The following is a 17,972-nucleotide window of genomic DNA, read 5'->3' as shown; positions in this document are numbered from 1 at the left end:
GTTTGTCTTTAAAAGCCATTGTACCGTTATCAGTTGGTTAAATTAAGGTGGTGGTGAATTGCCCCACCACCTCTAGTGACCCTCCAAAATCCCAACTGGGTCTTAATAGACACATAACACAGCCCGACCATCCAACCTCGCGCGCCACTGTATTTTAAATATGAAAATATTTTATTTTGGATTTCATTTGTCTCAATTATGTCTATGAATTACCTTTATTTTATTTGTTCATGTTTGTTATTTCAAACCTGATGATAATGTACACTTTTTGGTCATTGTTATTCGCCCCTGACGTCTTCACATTTTTCTGTTGATTCAGTTCCCAGTTAAAATGCTGGGGTTTTCACGTGGCCTGAATAAGATCATTTCTTGTCCAAAGCTGAATGGAAAGCTGCGTTACATCTCTCATCTTCAAAGACTCTAAACATTCTTTATAAACTCCTGACGACGCTCAGCTTCATCTGTGCTGCGTGACCCTGGGTCTTGAGAACCTGTAAACAATACTGCTGTCAGCTCCTTGTGTCCGCACACACACACACACACACACACACGCACACACATTAAAGCCCGCCCACTCCCATGTCTCTCCTTCTCCTCCAGACCCACTTGCCTCCCTCTCACCCTCATCAACAGCAGCATCTACACATCCACTTCTCACTTGAACCACTGATACCCTGATTTCTCTTCTTCAGATTCTCACATTTTTCCATAAGTTTTGTTCTCCAGTGGAATGCCAGTGCAGCTGCATGCCTTCAGAAGTTTGCAGAGATGTCATCTCAACTTTCCCACAAGGATCTTCCACGCATCAGAAAGTCCCAGTCAGACTCCTCTCCATCATCAACAGCTGCCACCTCCAAAAGCCTGCGGGTAAGAGCTGACTTCTATCTGCCCTCTGGAGATTCACTTCAGAGGGAAATCGTACAACCAAGTTTGGTCGTGGTGGAGCTTCACAAGCTCTTGAAGACGAACAGCGTTCCGAGTCGGTGACAAGAAAAGTTATTCTGTCACTGTAGTTGAACACTGAAGCGAGTGAGGGATCGTCATTTGTTTATTCTCACTTTGCTAGAAATCAGGTCGATCGCTTCCTTTCACCTGTCCTGAAGATTGTTATGTGTTTCACGGCACACAACAATTTTGTACTCGTTTGAAGCCCACAAAACTAGACAACCATTTTATGATACTTCAAGTGACGACCTCCCACCACTAGACTGCAGTGTTTCACCACTTCAGATGTGAAAAATCCATCCATTGAGCGGCCAAGACGACAAATGTATTGTTGAACCATCACTTGTTCATCATCGTGTTTGTAGCGAGAATGATGTCAAATAGGTTTGAAATGAGTCATTACCTTTTCAATAGAATTATTTCCTCAGGCAGAGACATTTAAAAAAATCAAATCCAAGTCCAATCAAAATTTTCATTCTCACCAGCGACCATTGGCGTAATTTCTCGACTACAGAGCATGCCACTGAATTTAAGAAGTAAAAACATCTTGTACAAACAGCACATAAGCAGCACTAGTCTAAAGACTGCCGGTGCAAACTCTTGCAATGTTGTGAAGTCTATTTAATCAGACCAATGATGTTATGGGTTGTTTTTTTTATTATTATTATTATTTTTATTTACATTAAAACACTGAAGCAGAGGCTGGCTCTGGAGGCAGCACTCAAGGAATATCAGTGCAGTGACAGAAAGTGCTGGACAAAAGCAACACATTGGGAACTTTAATGGAAAAAAAAATATAAACATTCATAAATATTTTTGTGGTTTGATGCTCCTTTGCCCGTAGAAGTCCATGCATTAGCTGCATCGCTGTTTAGGCCATGGGGTTCAGAATGTGTGAAAAAAAACAGCGGCCTATAATCCAGAAATTACGGTGACATGCAATGGCCATACAATCCTTTTGAAGCACATTACTTAAGACAGTCGGAAGCCTTGTCGTCCATCAGGGACTTGCAGAAGAGCAGCGTCTTCTTTTATCCTGGCTAGTCATGTGGTGAGGTCAGGACTGCAGACTGTTAGTTTCCCGCTTTCAAAAATATTCCTCAAAAATATTCCTGGATCTGTTTCCAGACTTAGACGTTCCCACAGTATCACTTCCTCACGTCCTGTGTGTGTTGTGAGGTCGCATGTGTAGTTGTCTACTTGTTATTGAACAGATGTAAAACAGAAATAGGCTTCTCAGGTCCTTCAGTATCAGTCGACATTTACTTCGGCTCATTTCTGACAAAACATGTTAGTGAACACATTTTTCAGGATCCATCTGTGTTTAAACAGTTTACAGTATCGGTCCCAGCTGTGATACCAACACAAATGTCACACAAACACATCTTTGTTTAGAGTCGGCACGAACAGCTTCACGTGTGTTAATAGAGAAAAAAAAGTTTTATTTGTTCCATTAAGCTCAAGATCCACTGCGATTGAGAGATAGAGGAGAGGAAGAGGGGATGGAGGAGAACAGAAGGAGGGGGGGTCTGGAGTAGCGGCCTGTGGGAACGTAGTCACAGTATTTATGGATGTTTATCCCCACTCCCTCGGGATGGCTGACATTTTCCACTGGGGAGAAGCTGGTCAGCAGGCCAATGGTTGAGCCAGGGGACGAGCGCCTCTCCTCCGGCAGCATCTGTTTATCCACTGGTTTAAACCAGAGCCATCTTTTTAAACCCAAATATCATTAATGACCGGTTTGGTGGCGATCCAGGGCTCTTGTAACCACCACAGGCAAGGCACAAGTTTGTTTACACTATTTCAGAGGCCTGCTTCGTCCGCATCTGCTTTAACACTCATGGAGACACGACACAGGTCTTAGATAGAGATTAGCTTCCTCGTTTCCCCTCAAGGAGAAGATGACAGAGCAGGTCATTCGCTGTGATGATGGCTCCTCCATCAGGTTGTTCACATAACATCACGTATGTTTTGAACTTTTCACTGAATCCCCTCGAAGTCACGTTCCTCTCTCCTGTTAGTCACCATGGTAACGGTCCAACCTTTCCAAGTCTCGCAGACAATACTGATGAATTGGTGGAGACTGCTGCCAGACTCATTACCTTTTTTGGATGTGTTTAGTTATCTGTGCAACGTTGGTTTATTTGAGGGATCATTTCCTCTCCTCGGACCGGCCGAGGTATTTTGGAGCCGCGGCAAAGCCTTTCATGGAAAATACGGAGAAGACACATGCATCAGAGACTTTGTACTCTCATGTCTGCAATGGCTACAGTTCATTGACTCACGGACCAGTAAAATCACAAACCTCCATCTGTGTTTCCAGCACTGTGACTGATATACTTCCTCAACAGTTAAAGAATCTTTTTTCCTTCTGTTTCAGCACGAGCGGCTCTCAAGGTGAGATTTTGGTTTAATATTTTGTGGCTAAGTGTGAGGAATATGACTGAATCCCTCATGTTCTCCTCAGATTAAGTTCGTCCAGCTCGTCCGACGTCTCCAAAGATCCACCGACCAACCACGCTGAGTCCTACTTCTTGAGACGAGAGAACAGACTGTCGGCCAGAAAGAAAGCAGAGGAAGAATCCGCAAACAACGACTATAAGAAGGCAAATTACAGTTTGAGATTATTATAGTATTGTTATCAGACAGTGGCACTTGATCCCAGAGAGATTATTGGCATTTTATTCTTTAAAAATGACTAGATAAGAGAGAAATTCAAGCACCAAATAAACTCATAAAGTAAATATAGAAATAATCAATATTGGTATAGTAAATAGTAATAAAATTATATATATATATATATATATATATATATATATATATATATATATATATATATATATATATATATATATATATATATATATATAGGGCATTGTATTATATTTTGTGAAAATGCTTACATAATTTTTAAAGATGGAAAAAAGACATAAAATATAAAAAAATATATAAAAAAACCTATAAATATATCTTCATATTCAGGTATGTTGGCATCATATTTGATCATAATAAACACCCAAACAATACATAATACATTCATTCACTTTAAATATTTTAACTAATTTTGTGCTAAATTACCATCAAACAACTGCAGAATACGTTATCATTCTTGAAAATAAATAAATAAATTATAATAAATAAATTATGCTTGAAAATGAGCTGTTCACTTCTAAGCTCTAAGTTCCTGAATTGCAGATGTATGAAAAAGCTCTCGCCACCAATCAGAGGCTGAAGTCTCGGCTGGAAACTAGTCAACAGGAACTCGCTGCCATTCAGGAGCAGCTGCAAAGAGCTCAGGTACATCACCAGCTTTTGAGACAATGAGGAGGCTCTTGGTGAGATGCTAAATAGCCCTTTATGTATCTGCAGGAGAAGGAGAGATGTGGCTCCAGGGCGCTTGACAGTGAAAAACAGGTGAACGTTAAGACACATAGATGCTTCTGGTCCAGTTTCTGAGCGCAAACTGTCTCTGCAGGACTGCTGGGATCTTAAAAAGAAGATTTCAGAAATGGAGGAGCAAGTAAAGGTCAGCTAATATTTTCATGATTGAATAATGGAACTGGATGAATAAATAGAGTTAAATTGAATTATAGTGAGGAAGAGCTGGCGACATGGGTTTTGCTGACATCAGCGTTATTCTGCTGCCAGACTGAACTGCCACGTGCACGAACATCTGCTCAGAGTGATGACACAATAACCTTTTGTCGTCCGAGCGCACAAGTGATGAACAAAACCAGTCTCTTACTAGGCCAGTCCAACAAGGCCACTTTGTTCCGTCCGTCCGAGTCCGAGATGTGAGCTGAACAGAACTTGATATCGTTGTTAGTGTTTTGTTGCTTAAATGCATAGTTTCATGTGGATAATAAAGCACAGCTGCTGTGGGCTGCCTGTCAACACAACCACTTCCTGTTTAATTCACAAAATAAGAGGAGGAATCCCTGTTTACGGTAGGTCTACAGGTAAATATGATCCAATCTTAAATGAAACACAACATAATAGAGGAAATAATTACAATTGTTTCCAAGTATAAATAAGGTCTATAAAGATATGACATATCAGTATTGTTTTAATCTCAGAATGATGTTCTTTGATATATGTTTTTGGAATATATGTGTGTTTTGTGACTTCATCTCTATTGTATTTGAGGGTTGTTGCTGTTGTTTTAAATTATTCAACAGACTACATTGTCGACAAACAGTATTTATTTTTTATTTTATTTTTTTTGAATGAATGTAACTTGTTTTAAACCGTGTTTTGATCCATAATCTGTTTGGTTTTTTTTTTTTTTTTTTCTTCTTTGTCCCTGTTAGGTGAAAGCAGAGCTGAAGACTGAGAACCAGCGACTGAAGGATGAGAACGGCGCACTAATTCGGGTCATCACTAAACTGTCCAAGTGAGAGAAGCGACAAGAAAGATGAGGTCATGTGATCACTTGCAAGCCAAGGCGTCGCTGATAAGAAGATTCTGAAAAGAGAAACGAGTTCCTTCTTCAAACACAAAACATGTTTTACGTGAAACGTCTTCGCTCCAATGCGCTCTCATCAACTAGAGAGGCTCGGCTCACACTCAGATTCCAGTGTCATGACAATAACCAGAGCAGGTATCACCATGGAAACAGCAGCACTTCCTGCTCACGGCTGTGTAGTCATTTGTCAGAGTCAGTGAATGATGGATGAGCTACATCACCCGTTATCTCAGGAGCATCAGCTGTGATTCAGAGGAACTGACTCGCGCTGCCAGAGGAGGATCTCGGACATCACCGTAAACAAAATGTATGGATTTTCGGAGATAGTCTAACACAAACGGAAATGCCACCCATGTGAAAAATAATGTTTGTAATTTCATGGTTAAGCAGCTCGGGAAAGACACGCCTGGAATTAATAACTTAAGTGTGACGTCATTCTAAACATGTAGCTCACCAATACGTCCATAAGAGGGCAGCATTGATGAATTATTGATTCTATTGAGTAGCAAAAAACGTGGGACATAAACATGAAAAATTATCAGAATTTTAAAAAAAAACACTTTTCACACTAGAAATAAAAAGGGGACAAAGAAGCACTGCTTTATTGACTTAACTATTTTGACTGGATGTCTGTATATTATGACGCTTGAAAAATAATAAAAACATGAATGAAATATGCATGTGATTTTAATATATTCTTTTTTCACTTGATTCTTTCATGGCACCTTCCTGCTTCATTTTAGCTGCAACCCTTGAATCACAAATCACCTTTGACTCCTGCCATTCCATCCTGCCTGCAGTCTCATCCAAAACTCTCTTGATCTCTGTCCACTAGTACCTAATAATTTCTCTACTCCCACACTTTGGCTCTTCTTTCTTCTGACTTTCATTCCTCTTCTCTCCAGCCATTACAATAAATTGCTATATCATTGTCAAACATCATTGTCCAAGTAGACTCCTCCTGAACCGCATCTGCTCATTGACAAGACCTGATGTGACCCTACTGTCATGTATCTCTGACTTCCGCTCCTGTCCTTGAAAATGGAAACACAGGTTAATAAATCTAAGATGCAGCTTTTCAGTCCAACATTTAAACATCTAGAGAGCTCTGCAGTAGGAACCAAGTCTCAGTATTCAGTTCAGTTCTGCAGTGTTTGAGTGCACTGTTACATTGCGGATACACAAATCAGCCATAACAGTAAAACCACCCACCAGTCAGTGACGGACTGAGAATAAAAATCAGGCAGGAGAGACAAGAAGGATGGGACAGCAAATCTCCAAATTTGAAATGTCACCCATCATCAATATCCTCGTAGCAACACACTCTACAAATGAGTCTTCATCTGTTAGGTGGCATTTGGGACAGATTGCTACATTAAAACATGATAACAGTGAGTAATAACAGCAACATCAATGACATGAGTCGTGCACTGAGGTGAGGAAAATGGCAATAATCAAAAACATGTCTGTTCTCATAGTTGGCTGACTAATCTTGCAATGGGGTTTCTATAAATATTGGCGGCATGAAACATCAGTTATAGCTTGGCTCACTGTCAAATAATCTCAGTTATGATGATTAAAAAGTAGTACGGCATGATTAAAGATCATTACTGCGTAATAATATTGCAGAATTATAAATGCATTGGATAATACATTAAAACTATAAATAAGTTTTAAAACATTCAAAAAGGACCATATTTACTGGGAAAATAAATAAATAAATGAATCTAGTGATTAAAATAAATGAAAAATGACGAAATAATAAATCGTGTAAGATACAATATAATATTGCACAATACACTGTACCAACAAAAACTAGGCTAAAGGGGAGCGCTGTGCAAACACAATATTGTTAAATATGACTGATAAGCAAAAACATTTGGCTAATTCATTCAAAACATTATGAGCAGTTTGTTCCGTTTTTGTTCCTAATCATCAAGTTGAGATCAAATGGATCCAACAAGAATGACGTTGGCGCTCAGAGCCAGTGAAATACACTAAGAATTCACACGTTTTTCCATGGTACTTTTATCAGTTTTATTATCAAAAAAGACACAGAACACAAACACGCACACACACACATACGATAGAATTACAGTTTCTCTCTTGAAAACATGCAATATTTACATCATTTTGTAAACTCATGCTGGAGCTGATGGACAGGTGCGGGCAGAGCGTGAAAGGAGCTGTGAGAATGGACCTGATTTCATTCTACTTGTTCACTGACCAATTCATTCATGTGAGGAAGAAAAAAAATCAGACACACTGCTTTACTGGACTTGAATAAATTAGTTCAGAAAAAGAAAATACTTATTTAACTTTTTATATATATATATATATATATATATATATATATATATATATATATATATATATATATATATATATATATATATATATATATATATATATATAAGCAATAAAGAAACGAAAATGTGGCTGAAAGCCACGGTTTGGAGGTGCAACGCCCGTAGTTCATTCTGAGGTCTGTTTTCTTGTTTGTCGCCCTCTGCTGGCACCAGTTTATTGAAATGAACGGAATAAAAGCCCCATCAACTGGTAAACAAAGGTTGAGTTGACAATGTGGAAGATTCCTCTGTGGAACAATCTGTTAGATTTGGTTCAAGCATGATATGTTTCTCAAACGGATCACTTGAGCAAACCTGCATATTGGTCTACACCCACTGTGGGCAAGCAGCAGCTGAGAAGAGAAGATGAGTGAGGTGTAGCTTGGACTTTGCATGGAAGAGGAGAGCCTGGTGGTCTGACCAGGTAAAGCTACTTCCTAAATTAAGCAGCTGTTCAGAAGCAAAGCTGCTTTAAGCAGAGAGTAGAAAATCAGCATTAGGACAAGCTACTCTCGGACGGAGAGATGTGCTGCAGATGAGCAACGGCACTCGCACTAAACCTAAAGTTTCTCCAACAGCATGGACGCCTAAACACCAGCCTCAACTAAAACAGCTGTGTCTTCTACGCCAATTTTATTTCAAGCGATTTTGGCCTCCTACAACAATAGAAATTTGTTTTTCTCTGATTTGAATGACTAACAGATGAGCATTAGATGAGCCTAGATGTTACAAAGTGATCTGCCTTAAATCGTAGAGCCGTTTGGGGCTTTGGTCAGCTCAATTTCATCAGCTCCCTCAGCGAAAACTTCACTTTAAAACAAGACAAATTTACTCGTGAAATATGAAGATCTTGGAAGCACCTGTCAGTCAAGCGAATGCTTTGAAGGAAAGGGTGATTGGCAGAATGAAAGTGTGGAGATAAAGTGGCATCCAGGCGGCATCTGCTTTTTAACAGAAAAATGACACACAACAGGTTGCAACAGTCTGAGAATAGATACCAGTGCAAACTGCTTTTAAAGGGGACGGTGAACAGCAGCGCAGAAGTGCCGCGGGTCCATGACTAAACAGCCATATCTGCAACATTCTGTGACGCACTAAAGTCTGTCTGTCTCCACCAGCGTTAACCTTGAAGCAATAAGGGCGGTGGTGCAGCAGGAGCACACACCAGAGACAGAGTTGGGAGAAAAGAATGGCAACACCGAACCAGGAAGAGGATGAAGAAGAACACTGATGTCACACCGAACCATACCGGATAAGCAGTCCCATTTATCATATTAGACTTGACGCTAAGCAGAGCTGGTTTGGTTTCTTTTATCGCTAAGAGGTTTTGTCATCTTATTTATCATTACATTTCTCTATTTTTGTCAACTCTGATCATTCTATTCCCCAAGTCTTTTCATGCAGCTATGAAGAAGAATATGTGCGGGCACTAAAGTCTGCATTTACAGCAGTCGAAAGAGAGGAGAAAAAGATTCCTACTGCGAGTTCACACCCGATGAAGTCAACCCTTTCAATGAAGTGAACAAATGATATCCCCTTTGTAGCATATTTATACACAAATATGCAGCGCAGAATTTACATCCAAGTGGTCAGTGCAGCGTTCTACAATGGCACATTCTCAGAGTCCCTGACAACTGTGATATCTGACAATGCGAGAGGAAAAGCTAAATAAAGTTGTCCTATCAGGAAAGGCACCCTTGTTCTCTTCTCTGTTGGACCTAGATGCATAGTAGCGTTGTCATGACAACATGAAACAGGCAACTTAAATCATGTGTGATACGATGGATTTAAGGTCACGATTTCTTTCATCACGTTACGCTCTTCACATTCTGTAGAAAACCAGTCTGACACTACAGCGCTGTCTGAAGCAAGTTATAGCACATTTAGGCAGCGGATACTATACTGGCCATGATGAATCCATAGGGAGGTGAACGCAGCATGCCATACAAACTAAACTAATGCTTCCATATCCAACACCCAAATGACCAGTTTCGACAGTTCGTCCCAATGCACCATGATAAGCTTTTTTTTTTTTCTTCTTTTTTACGTTTTGCAGAAAGGGTTTATGACAAGACGTGTCAGGTCTCATGCAAAGTAGAGGTGCTGGGAGTTTCGGAGAGAGTGCATTAGCTGCTTGGCGGTTTCACTTCTTTGCGTTCAAAGACGCCAGCTGACCGTCGATGTCTTCCTCTGGCTGCAGCGGGTGCCACTGAGCGATGGGGCGCCGTGGGTTTGCCAACATGTCAGACCAGTGCTTCAGTCCCAAACCGGTGGCCTTGCTGCCAACGAAGATCTTCCCGATGGCGTCGTTCTTACCGATCTTGTCGTAGTCGAACACTGTTACAGCCACGAGGATTTTCTGCGACGCACATCATAATGTGATAGGTCATTTAATGGGCAATATCTGATCCGCTTTTGGGGCACTATAAACAGGTATTACATTTGGTTTGGAGTCTGACATCTTATAAGCCATGACCTCATCACACCTTGGCATACATATATTGGCTACTAATAAACTAGTTACTTGTTTATTTACTGTTAATAATGAGCCATTATGGCGTTTTTACAGCAACCTTCTCGTGACCAATTCAGGGTGAAATACAGCCAGGCCGAACAAGACCCAAATCAGTGTTTTCTTTTATCAAATAGTATGCTAAAAACACATATGAATAAGCCACTTTTTTATGGGAATATATGTTACTTATTTTTCAATTTAGATGAAACTGGACAAGCCAGCCATAGTGACAGATCTTGCAGTACTAGGTGGATGCTAGAAATGAAAGAAGCTCTGAAAACCATGTGAATGAAGCCCCGGTCACCACTAAAGTTGCTGGTGCCAGACTCGACAAGTCTTTTCGATGAACATCATGTCACTTTGTAACTACGACCTTTGACCCTTCAAAGTGATCATGTACCTGCATTTGTTCTAGTGGGATCTCGAAGCTGAAGGATTCATTATAGTAGGGGTTCAGTGTGTTCTTCTTCACTGTGGTCTTCTTCTTCTTCAGCCGTTTGCCTCCCTGCAGCAGCTGGATTTTCACGTAGGGATCTGAAAAAGACACAGAAGGATTGAGATACAACGTTGCTGTTTAACATGTGCTTCCATCTGTCTGCTTTTAAAGGATGCTAGAGGCGTGAGCAGAAAAGAACGAAGGATGAGTGTGAATGAGAGGAACGCAGGAGGAAGAGAGGGGTGCAGGGAGTAGCTGGTGAAAACCAGTTCTACAGAGGTGAAGAAGAAAATGCAGGCAGGTTGGAATGGGTAGAGAAAAGTGTGATGTCAGCTAGAGTGAAAGGGATGCTTCACATTCATGTTCATGTACTGTAAAGATGGAAATATGAGGAGGTTAAAGATGAGGTTCATGGAAGTGGTCACAGGGGATGTAAAGATGATAGACATGACGAGGGTGGATGATCAAGAAAGGCTTGCTGTGGAAAACTCGGATCGGAAATCCCGAAAGTAGATGGAGGAACTGCGAGTTCATGAAGGACCATGACATGACATTACAGTATAACAATGTGGTACCAGATAATCCACAGGCATCCATTTTCTTCAGATTCTTTGCTTCCAGGATGCAGACTGTGAGTTTCCCAGCCGTCGGTACGTAGCGAAGCGAGATGCAGATGTCCCCCAGCTTCTCAGGCTAGTCACGTGGAAAAGAGGCGACACCTCCAGTCATCCTTTTGCGGTGTATTTCTTATGTAAAACAATAACAAATACTGCCCTTCTCTCAGCTCACCTCCTCCTGGTCGGCGCTCTCCAGATCTCGCCACTCCTCGATGGGCCGGCCGAGGTCAATGGTGTTCATGGGGATCTTCACCTCTCCGATCACATCGTGTTTGGAAAATCGATCGTAGTCATAGACAGACATCACCAACGTCTTCCCACCAAGTTCCTCGTAGGGCACCTGCTCCAGCGCAAGGCGCAGAACCATTATTGTCATCTTTTATTAGTGGAACTTTGTAAATAGTCATTGACTCATTTCAGTGCCAATATACACGTTATATATATATATATATATATATATATATATATATATATATATATATATATATATATATATATATATATATATATATATAGGGTTAGGGTTAGGCTAACCCTAACTCTATATATATATATATATATATATATATATATATATAGGGTTAGGGTTAGGCTAACCCTAACTCTATTCCGAGTCTGGCTATCACACTTCATGAACCTCTGAGAGTCTTGTCAGCTGATAGGTTGAGAGAGAGCTGCCAAAGCCAAGTAAAGCACATCCTGAGAAACTAAATAAGTTCACAACAAGAGCCAGAGTCCACCAGCACCCGAAGGACAGAAGAGGCGAGTAGCGCAGCAAAGAATGACAAACATACCTTAAAGACAAATGTCTCATTAAAGACTGGGTTAAGTGTTTTCTTGTGGACTTTGGTGTCAAACTTCTTTTTTTTGTCAGGAAGTAGCAGGACTTTGACGTACGGGTCGGAAGTGCCCCCTGAGTCCATGGAAATGAGATCTGCGGCCTGCAGGATCCCAACTGTGAGCTGTGGACAGGAAGAGGGTCACAACAGAAGCAGAATGGTTTCAGTTTGCTTTGGCGGAAGTCACATGAATACAACTCGAAAGATGGGCATTGATCACACATCAACAATACATACGGTGAGTAACTTCAGGCACAATTCCACCAAAGTCAAATTACTTCTGAATATGAATATAATCAGTGTGTCTGCTACATACACTATTTGTCACAACTGTGTATCTTTTGTAGATTAAATTAACTAAAGCGAAAAAAAAAATCCTTTAAAAAAAAAAAAAAAAATCCAAGTTTGTTTGTCACCGTTCATTAAGCTGTTTTAGAGTTGCCAAAAACATTCAGCCATATCATTACGACCATTAGGGCCAGAGTCAGCTGGATGGTAAAACTGAGCTTGCATATTCAGGGCCAGACTCTAATAAAGGAGGTTATGAACTGTTTAGGGCAATACTGCATCCTCAAATCAAACAAAGGTATTTCTAAATAATACTAGCAACAGCTTAAGCTGTCTTCCTCCTAACCCTTGAAATGGAGCCTCAGGAACGGGTCAACATCCGTATTAATTATTTTGCATTTGATCAATGACAGTGATGTACCTGTTAGGCAGACTTGGAGGAACTGATTCATAGAATGGAAAGTAGAAAGGCACCGAGACAGTGCATACCTCCACCATAACATTTCTTTATAAAACAAAAATTCAATTACATTGATGAAAAAAAAAACTTCCAAGGCTAAAGAAACACATCGGTTCACAGTTAAATACATAAAATGTACAGTAAGTTTGACAGACTGCAAACTGTGACCTTTGGGTCCAAAGTCCTGATTTTATTGATCAATGATCTGACTACAGTGAAAACTCAACTATATTGCTAAAACTACCAACATTGATTCTCAGGTGAGTCATGCGTACACTGTGCTTCTGGAACATCAACAGGCGCCCTCTATTCCCACCACACTACACTAGTGCCAAAAAATACAATGGGCAAAACTAATTTGTCAATAGCAGGGAATTCTGTTTAAAAAAAATACAGCTTAAATGTCCAATATCCCTTTGAGACTACAACCAACGACTCTGATGACTCTCTCAGGGAAGCAAATCACTGACCTTTGACCCCACCGTGCGAATCCTTACCCTCCTGGAATAGCTATGTAACTTATCTCTGTAGACAAGGTTAATCTGTCCTGGGGGTCCTTCCCTGAAATGACGGACTTGGCATGTTCTCAACAGCTTCACTGTACCTAATGCAGATTGTAAAGTGGATTACTGCTGCCAACATTGTCCCACATTTAGTCTCAAGAGCTGGCAACGGAATTGGGCTGACTCATGGGGACGTCACTCATTGCTGAATTTTCCACAATAATCTGTTCAATATTCCTGACAGTCCTCACAAAGACATTAAAAACACTTGATTCTTCAAAGAAAACTTTTCCAGCATCCTGGTATCGAGCGTAAACACACTCCAGTTTACACGAGCGAACACAAATATTGAATCCCTTCTAACAGAAAATCACTTCGGCCTTTGAAAAGACATCAAGAAAAAAAGATTGCATTTTGGGCTTTAAACACATTGTGTTGCCAGATACAGTATGAACGGCACATCTATTAAACAGAATGGAATATTTACATCACTGCAGTATTGCACCATCTCCTGGGGACCATTATATAGATTCATCGATTGAAACAGAGTATTACAGAGTGTTACAAGTCATCGTCCTAATATACAGGAGGGAAACACGTTTGGTAAACACATCACTTTTCATAGCCAAGGTAGAAAGCTCTACAGTAACTCCAGTAATACAGTGATTAAAGCAAAAGTCTATCATATTTAATTAAATCCACACACCTTTGTGTTTTCAAAGTCGTAATCTATGGAATACTGCAACTTCCCGAGTTTCTCCTGCTCTTTCTCCTCTTCCTCCTTTTCTTCCTCTGTCAGTCCGGTCTCCCCCTCGTCATCATCATCATCCTGGTGTTTCTGTGGAACGTAGGAGAAGGTCGTGGTCAGTACACCGCTGGCTGCTCTAAAGATTTCAGATCTGGGCTCCCCACAACAGCCAGCATGCCACGGACACAGGAGCTCCAAGACTTACGTTTCAAAGGGAGCTACATGGCTCGAAAAGTGGCTACAAAAGTGTTGTAGTGGAGACCGCCTATCCCGAGTGGAGTACAGAGTATACAGAGATCAAGGCCAAGACCAAGACTTGGATGGCCATAGACCAAGTTATTACCAAGTGAGGGGGCCAGACCAAACTGAATGCAAAAACTAGTTTTCCATCCGATAAGCCACTACTCTTTTCTCGCGCTGTGAACCCCGCGGCTAATATATGGATTTTTACTCGGGCTGCTACAATCTCAGCGTGATCAGTGAATGTCGATCACTGCCTGTCATTGCCGATCACAAAATCCGATCACATATGACAGCCGGCACTCTGATGAAGCACAGCCCGCGGTTTGTGATGCGTCCGCTCCTCCTTCCCTCCCTGCCGACTCACCGCTCGCTTGGCAACCGCATGTCTGCTGTGGAGGTTTTTTCACAAGTTTGCCTCCTGCAGCACATGCACGTTAAAAGCGTCAACACCACAAATTCAATATGAAATTTAAAACACCAGCACTGGACGGACCACACAGAGTTTTCCTCTACAGGAGCCAGCGGTCACTCGCAGACTGAGCGTGACATTTGGAACGCTAAGGATATTGCCCTAGAAACCGAGCCAGATGACCGGCCTTTCTCTGGTGCTGTTTTAAGACGGAATCGACCGAATTCGCTGCTGTTTTGCGTGTGTCAGATGCAGCGTTCTTTGGCCACCTGAATCTGAAACTTTTGCAAACGTCCGTAGAAGGAACTTTCATAAAACAGGTTGAAGACAGCTGCTTCCGCTGAGTGCTCTCCCTGTCTCTCAGAGCATCCCAAATGTTTGCAGTCTAAAGAGCGTCATGCTGGCAACAATATTGAGCCTCATCACATCAAACCGTTGACATCACGGGCATTTTATTTACCTATCAGTGTCCGCGTGTCCGCAGCTCTGCCAGCAGAGACGATCTACTGGAGGGTGAAAAGGCATTTTGAACACTTTAGTGTGTTTTAGTTCAGTCTGGTCTAGGTCTCGACTCAGTCTTAAGTTGGGTGGTCTCCACTACAACACTAGTCAACAATTGGACAATTTCCTTCATCTAAAATAGGTGAAAATTGGGATAGGTTATAATTATGGTTCACCTTTGCTCCACAACTATAGTTATTTTTTTACAGCGCTGTATGACAGTATGCCACCAGACAAATCTTTTCTCATTCAGCGTTATTGACGTAAGTCATCCTCCCGTCTCACACCAACCCTCTTCATTCACCCGAGCGTTGGTAATGTCTAACACTGTTCTGAAAAGATCCAATGGCTTCTTAAGATTTCCAAATTACTGCTTTCTGGTATCTCTCAGAAACAATCGATACCACACTTTCACCAATTCACATTCATCTGGTGCTGTTCCTACAAGTGTGGAGCAATTTGGAGTCTAAAATAGCGTTCACCTGATCAGAAATACAAGGCAAACACTTTTGTGAAATTCAAGGCTTCCATCAAAGAACGCAGCCAGCTATTTGAATAGATTAAAGTGTCAATACGTATTTGCAGTTCACATTCATGCCACTTGGCAGTCTTGACAAGACAATCGCCCTGGTGTCAGTATACTTTCACTTGAAGATAAGAAAGCAAAGGAGATTTTTGAAGTGTCCCATGCAGTTTTATCATCGCAGTTACCATGTTTCCCAAACAACCAACCATGCCCTTTCTGACATGCACAGAACATTAGGGAGAAACTGTCTGGTACAGAGATGAATTGGGGCCAACGTTCGGGTTGAAAGTGACAGTTCTTCTCATACAGTAGCATCAGATCATTTAGAAACTACTTATCTATTTGAATAATTATCCAACCAATGGCCCAAAGTCACCTTGTCACACGTCAGTCCTTGAAATATTACAGGTGTGGGTAACACTGACATTGTCCTGAGAACAATGTGTTAGATGGTTAGACTCTCCTCTCTGGGCTTTATGGATCATTGCTTTCCATTTTAAACATTCTCAGGCTGTCAAAGCAAATAAAAGGCAGTGGGTTCAGAGGTGGACTTTAAAATAAAACTCTAAAAGCAAGGAAAGCTAGGACATTCATTCCATCAAGCCCCTCCCCCCCTCCGGTCCGGGGTGTGTCAGCCACTGCGATCCACCTACCGTAGAGTGGGAGTCCACCACAGTCACGGCACACACAAGACAGACACAGAGCGGGAAAGAAGGAGGAGAGAGGGAGAGATTGAACTCACGAGACACCAAACACACAAGAGAGAGACCAACACCAACGACACCATTATGATGAGAAATGACGCACTGGTTTTTGGCAGCGTGGTGCCACTTTCAGCCCCGGGACGATCCGTCACCGCACAACAAATCAGAATTGATCGCTTTAATTAACGGCGGCGGGCGATGTGTGGCGATTTCACTTGATTAGAGTATGAATGAACATTTATCCTTACTCTGCTTCCAATATCTTTCATGGGAACTTCATCTTTGTCTCTGTGATGCTAAAAAGGCTTTCTGTGCTTCACTACCAGCCAGGGTGGCAATTACTTCCTGCCAGGGTTTAACAAAGTGCGGCGTTTTTCATCTTCGGCAACAATGGGATGCACATTAAAATGCTGACAACATCAAATAAAAGCAGGGGAAGGGAGCTCTCCTTGTGTCCTCTTCAGCCCGGGCTACAAGAACTGCCGGTGAAAGATCAAACTTTGTTACACAGGGAAGACAACGCTGGAAATCTTTGGGGGGAAAGGAAGCTGGACACATGTGACAGAGCACTGAGCGTCATACCTCACCACCCTGCATGTTCTTCATGTTGAAGCCGTCTTTACCCTTCTTTCCTTTCTTGTTCTTCTTCTTCTTACAGCAGCACTTTTTGATTATACAGAAGCAGCAGGTGAGGATGAGCAGCGCCGCCACCACAGCGATGGCGATCAGAGCCCAGGGAGGCACTGTCATGTGCGACACAGAAGGCAGACACTTCATGATAATGATACAAGCTGGTTTTCAATCTTTGTACAAACGCTGTACTGCAATCAGCCATAACATCGACAAGCTAATTACTTTCTGGAGTTCGAGATAAAAGTTAGAATGTGCCGAGGAAGGAGAGCACTGAACCAGCAGCTGCATTGGGTCAACATCGGTCAATGGTTCTTGAGACTTTAGAAAGCAGCACAAGTGTACATGTAAACAGTCAGCACTTCTTCTGAATCTGGAAATATCATGGCATGGACACATGGCAATCTGATTGGTTAGCATCTCTCTGAATCAGTTGTCACCCACACATGTTTCTAATCGACTCAGACAACTCCAGCTCAGGGGAGGAACCAGAAAACTCAAGGCCTGGGAACCAAATTGGGCCAACCGATTCATTTCTTATGGCCCACCAGGGATTGTTAAATGGGATTCTTAATCTGGAATTTGATCCGGTATTTTTTGAAGCTCTAAATTAAAGCTGCGTTGTGTTGTTCAACAGGTTATTTGGGGCAACACATTCTTTCTCCCAAAGCATCAAACAGCGATTATTTTTAAGTGGACTTTTGCATCTAACGGAGGCGTGGGCTGCATTGACAGAGCAAAGTGATTTGGTGGGCAAAATGCCTCTTTGTCAAGTGTCATAACGTTTTGACTGAG

General features: G+C 41.6%; 2 protein-coding genes across 4 annotated transcripts in view; one reads left to right on the top strand and one right to left on the bottom strand.

The window, feature by feature from the left end:
* Window positions 1-583: 583 nt before the first annotated feature.
* Window positions 584-11,740, top strand: LOC128760626 (protein phosphatase 1 regulatory subunit 12B-like). Its single transcript, XM_053868177.1, has 8 exons — window positions 584-867; window positions 3,326-3,342; window positions 3,413-3,551; window positions 4,141-4,242; window positions 4,315-4,359; window positions 4,421-4,471; window positions 5,256-5,338; window positions 8,877-11,740. The coding sequence occupies exons 1-8, from the start codon at window positions 769-771 to the stop codon at window positions 8,974-8,976; spliced, it is 636 nt and encodes a 211-aa protein (XP_053724152.1). The 5' UTR covers window positions 584-768; the 3' UTR covers window positions 8,977-11,740.
* LOC128760625 (synaptotagmin-2) overlaps window positions 7,813-17,972 on the bottom strand; it is a 26,132-nt gene continuing 15,972 nt past the window's right edge. For 2 of the 3 annotated variants that reach the window (XM_053868175.1, XM_053868174.1), the window contains exons 3-9: window positions 17,130-17,290; window positions 14,123-14,254; window positions 12,121-12,288; window positions 11,499-11,666; window positions 11,285-11,402; window positions 10,674-10,807; window positions 7,813-10,117 (exon numbers count right to left, since the gene is read on the bottom strand). In XM_053868175.1, coding sequence (XP_053724150.1) covers window positions 9,902-10,117; window positions 10,674-10,807; window positions 11,285-11,402; window positions 11,499-11,666; window positions 12,121-12,288; window positions 14,123-14,254; window positions 17,130-17,290 — 1,097 coding nt within the window. In that variant the 3' untranslated portion in view covers window positions 7,813-9,901. The remainder of the gene's footprint in view (window positions 10,118-10,673; window positions 10,808-11,284; window positions 11,403-11,498; window positions 11,667-12,120; window positions 12,289-14,122; window positions 14,255-17,129; window positions 17,291-17,972) is intronic. The other variant, XM_053868176.1, reaches the window with a different exon arrangement.

The sequence above is a fragment of the Synchiropus splendidus genome, chromosome 6 (genome assembly GCF_027744825.2).
Source record: "Synchiropus splendidus isolate RoL2022-P1 chromosome 6, RoL_Sspl_1.0, whole genome shotgun sequence".
Classification (NCBI taxonomy): domain Eukaryota; kingdom Metazoa; phylum Chordata; class Actinopteri; order Syngnathiformes; family Callionymidae; genus Synchiropus; species Synchiropus splendidus.
The sequence above is the reverse complement of the archived record's forward strand: the minus strand, read 5'-3'. Positions and strand labels throughout refer to the sequence as shown.